The sequence below is a fragment of the Chondrus crispus genome, genomic scaffold (genome assembly GCF_000350225.1).
Source record: "Chondrus crispus Stackhouse genomic scaffold, scaffold_430, whole genome shotgun sequence".
Classification (NCBI taxonomy): Eukaryota; Rhodophyta; class Florideophyceae; order Gigartinales; family Gigartinaceae; genus Chondrus; species Chondrus crispus.
This window is the reverse complement of record NW_005179350.1, coordinates 30,674-34,708: the sequence shown is the minus strand read 5'-3', so window position 1 is coordinate 34,708 and position 4,035 is coordinate 30,674. Positions and strand designations below refer to the sequence as shown.

The following is a 4,035-nucleotide window of genomic DNA, read 5'->3' as shown; positions in this document are numbered from 1 at the left end:
CCTTGATAATTTCCATCGTTCTGTTCGTTAGATGCTGTACCGTTGGTACTGTGCAAACCGCTCTGGAACTAGTTACAAGTTGGTCGTAAGAGAAATTTTCAGGGGGCGAGGTCACAAAGCAGCCGTGGCCCACCTAGATTGTGGTAAAAGGGAGTTGCCCCCTGGCCAGGAGACAGGTGGTGAGGGATGTGCACAGGATATGTACAGTAGTAGCGATATCGGACAGCTGTATAGAAGGTGACTGACCGCACAGGACAGTCTGTCATTAGAGAGAATATATAAAGGCAAGGAGGTCATCGGACCCCATGTACACAGAGAAAGGATGAGCGTTAGCGACATGCAACAGTCGCCGCGATGTGACTTGTAGTGAGGTGAATGGAAGCGGGGGAAGTGGAGAGGAAGCAGAGGCCGTGGCGTTTGATCGTGCTTGTGATGTTGATGAGCAGCAGAGGCCGTGGCGTTTGAGCGTGCTTGTGGCCTGAGGGTGATGAGCAGCAAAGGTCTTGGTGTTGGAGCGGGCTGTAAGAGGGTGCTGTAAGAGGGTGCTGTAAGAGGGTAATGAGCAGCAGAGGCCTAAGAGGGGCGCTTGACAGTCGCCGTACGGTTGAAAATCTTGGTAAAATTGAACTCGCGATCACTTGCGCTGAGCATCAGTTCGCGGCAGAATGCGCCACGGGACCGTAACCTGTGGTAAAAGGGAGTGCCCCCTGGCCAGGAGACAGGGGCCGAGGGATGTGCACACAACAAGGAGATAATATTGCGTTTAGGGGGGTGATGATGAGGTAAACGCAAAATCTCCCTATTTGGAGTGGCGATATCCAACATAAATAATGCACCGGAGTGCAACGTCAAGTCCTTGAAGCCTGCCCTGTGATATGGCATCGGCCCCCCCTTGATTAGTGAAATTAAATGGTACGGCAACATCAACATCTTTCTCGGCCCGCGAACTCTTCGTTAGGAACGGCCCTCATCCCGCCCAAGTGTGCCCCCCCTCCAATGTTAGAGAAATAAAATCCACAAAAAAATGCAACATCGGCCCGCCCTTGCATTTGAATAAAATCACCCCCCCGCGCCAACTGTAGTCTAGTATCCCTAGTATCCTTCCCCTCTCATACCTCAACCATCGCCACATCGACAGATACGAATGCAAGCCAAATCTCACTACAGAAGAGATTACCGAGAGAAAAAAGGTGGGAAGAGGGCAAGCACACCCGGCGAAGAGTAGCTTTTTTTCATGTCGGGCGAGGAAGTGAGAGTCTCTCGACTGGCATCAGAAGAAGAGCTGGAGTGGGAGCACGTCTATCCTCACACGGAAGATTTCGAACGAGATACAGCGCCCAATGGCTTCACGTGAGACGTTCCGTACGAACACTCGTAAAACCGCCTCCAAACACATATCAAACTCAGTGTCGTTTCAACCAATTGCGTATATCCTGCGTCAACTGAGTACAGTACTATTTCAACACAACTAATCCCCGTTAACCTGTTCCGTACGAGGACATGCCCCAGGCAAAGCGAGCTACACTTCCCTGCTCCACTCATTTCGGTAGGGTATGCTCCCTCAATTAAGTGAAAGCACCTCACCAAGCTCTGTTCTCATCCCCGGTGTGTACGCGAGCACGCTTCTCGAAGTAAGGTTGAAAGGTGCGTCGATGCCATTCCCAGCGCTGCGAACCACGCCGCCTGCCTGCCGAATAATCAGCACTCCCGCAGCCATATCCCACGCATATGGCCCGCGCTCATAGTATATATCACTTCTCCCGCAGGCCAGGTAGGCCATATTCAGGGCACAGCTCCCCATCATTCGCACACATTGCACTCTGTTTTGCAGCATGGTCGTGAGTTGTTCGAGAATGAAATCAGTCTTAGCACTGTTTCGATCGGACCCACACTCGGTTGACAAGCATGCTGATGTAAGCTCTGAGACTTCGGACACTGCAATGGGCTTTCCATTCAGCATTGATACAGATAGATGTGATGCTGAGAACATTTCATCCAAGATAGGGTTGTAGATGACGCCAACTATAAATTCTTTGTTCATCGTAAAGCCTATCGACACGGCACATATCGGGATCTTGTGAACAACTACGAGCGCGGAGCCATGATTCCACATGTGAAAGGAGAGAATGAACGCACAGTTAGAAGTCTTCCTATTCTGTTCCCCCCACCTTGTAGAAAGGCGAGCGTGGCAACGAAAGACGTACAATTAGCTGTGCCGTCAATGGGGTCAACGATCCATGTCGGTGCGCTTGTCCACTCAGCGGTCGCAGCCGATTCTTCTCCAATAAACGCATGGTCCGGGAACTTGTCGCGAATGGCGCCGAATAGTTTTTTCTCTACTGCCCGGTCTGTTTCCGTTACGGGATCAGTCGCCGACTTGCGATCATATTCGCCGCGTTGTGTGTGAAATGCAGTGCGAATCATGGACCCTGCATCACGAGCCAAATCCTCTGCAAAGAAGAGGATCTCCGCGGTGCGCTCTCTTGAAAGGTCCATGGGTAACATAGTTTGCAAAGCGGCACTGAATTGATTGAAGTGAGACGATGTTACGCCGGCATGTACAGTGTAGTACAGAGACTGCTGTTCGTTTGATTTGAGCCCCCGTAGCCCGCTTCATATAGAGCCCTGGGCAAGTTGGAAGTAGTGCGAAAAGCTGCCGCTGCGTAAAGGGGAGAGGAGATCGATGGAGAGGGCATTCGTTCCTTGGCCCGGGCAGTGACGCTGGAGTGCAATAAGGGTGGGAGTGGACACCGATTCATGCGAGGCACATGTAAGTCAAAATCTGTCTTTCAAGAGACCTGCGGGAGCCCTTTTTTTCGATCACGGGGCACGTGCGGAAGCCCACGAAGCAATGTGCACCCCTTTCAATACACTTCGCAGATGCCAATGAGATCCAAGAGCTTGTCGAGACACCGCAGCCCTCTTCTTTCGATACCCATTCGTGGATCGGGGATCGTGGATCGTGGATCGTGGAGAAGCGACCGCAGGAATTGCGCCCTCCATGAAGAGGACGAGGCGTTTCACACTTACAACAACGATGTGTTCGGAGAAATCGACCTGCTCCATAGACATGGTGTCCAAGCTCCGCAAAAGATATACGTTTAGCACCTTTCGATGTAGACTTCGCAAAAAAATGATTGGACCACGTCGGGTAGGGCGCGGAGTACATCGACGTCCACACCAACAGTACAGTGGACCCTACGCATTAGGGCCGTCCTGTGCGATACTAGAAAAACGGCACTACTCTGAGGCGGCAGTGATCAGTTGGGTGAACCATTGCCCGTCCAAAACTCCGCTATTAAAGTCCGTTGTTGCTTCCGACCTTCCCTCTCATGCCTTGCTTCCAAAAAAGCTCGTTTCGCAGACCTCAAGTGCGAAAAAGCGTTGCTCACATCGCACTCCACACCCAGACTCTCCAAAGATCCGAACAACCTTGCCAGAGGATAGGGAGGTGACGACATCTTCTGCGACATGTGGCACGACCTATGTCTGCCAATCTTGGGCGGCACTAATCCAAGGGAGCCAGTAACAAAAGCGGCACTATTGAGCTTCCCCCCCTATACTGCCGAATGACGACTTTCAACACCGCCAATGATATCCCTCAGATCAAATTGATTTGCTAGCATCGCTACCACTGTGGAGAGCAATTTTGAACTTTTCCTCGCAAAAAAAAAAAAAAAAACACGACCAAGACAGTCTTGTTTAAAAACATCATTTCTTACTTAATTCACCAGCCATTTTTCCCGCAAACTTCGATTCTCTCAAGTCTTCGCTAGAGAAGACTTCTTCTTTCTGTTTTCGGTGTTGTCTGAACTTCGAGAACAATGAATACTAAGAGCACCCCTACTGTACTGGTTTAGTTATATTTCGAGGTTAAATATGATAAATTTGGCATTTGGAGATAACCATTCCAGGCGCAACACTACGGGTTAGAGAGCAAATTCCAACTTGGTGTGTAGTGATTGGAAATTTCGGCAACCGTAACGGTCATCCAGTACGAGAGGTGGTAATAGTGGTGCTGTACCGATATACTGT

The 4,035-nt window shown here is 50.4% G+C and overlaps 2 protein-coding genes across 2 annotated transcripts; both read right to left on the bottom strand.

Moving 5' to 3' along the window:
* Positions 1–1,561: 1,561 nt before the first annotated feature.
* Positions 1,562–2,041, bottom strand: CHC_T00001291001 (hypothetical protein). Its single transcript, XM_005718945.1, has one exon. The coding sequence runs from the start codon at positions 2,039–2,041 to the stop codon at positions 1,562–1,564; it is 480 nt and encodes a 159-aa protein (XP_005719002.1).
* Positions 2,042–2,546: 505 nt separating this feature from the next.
* Positions 2,547–2,759, bottom strand: CHC_T00001290001 (hypothetical protein). The gene has a single exon (XM_005718944.1). The coding sequence runs from the start codon at positions 2,757–2,759 to the stop codon at positions 2,547–2,549; it is 213 nt and encodes a 70-aa protein (XP_005719001.1).
* Between the last annotated feature and the right edge of the window lie 1,276 nt (positions 2,760–4,035).

Coding starts and splice junctions, on each gene's coding strand:
- CHC_T00001290001 (XM_005718944.1), bottom strand. CDS start 2,759: ATGAATCGGTGTCCACTCCCACCCTTATTGCACTCCAGCGTCACTGCC.
- CHC_T00001291001 (XM_005718945.1), bottom strand. CDS start 2,041: ATGAACAAAGAATTTATAGTTGGCGTCATCTACAACCCTATCTTGGAT.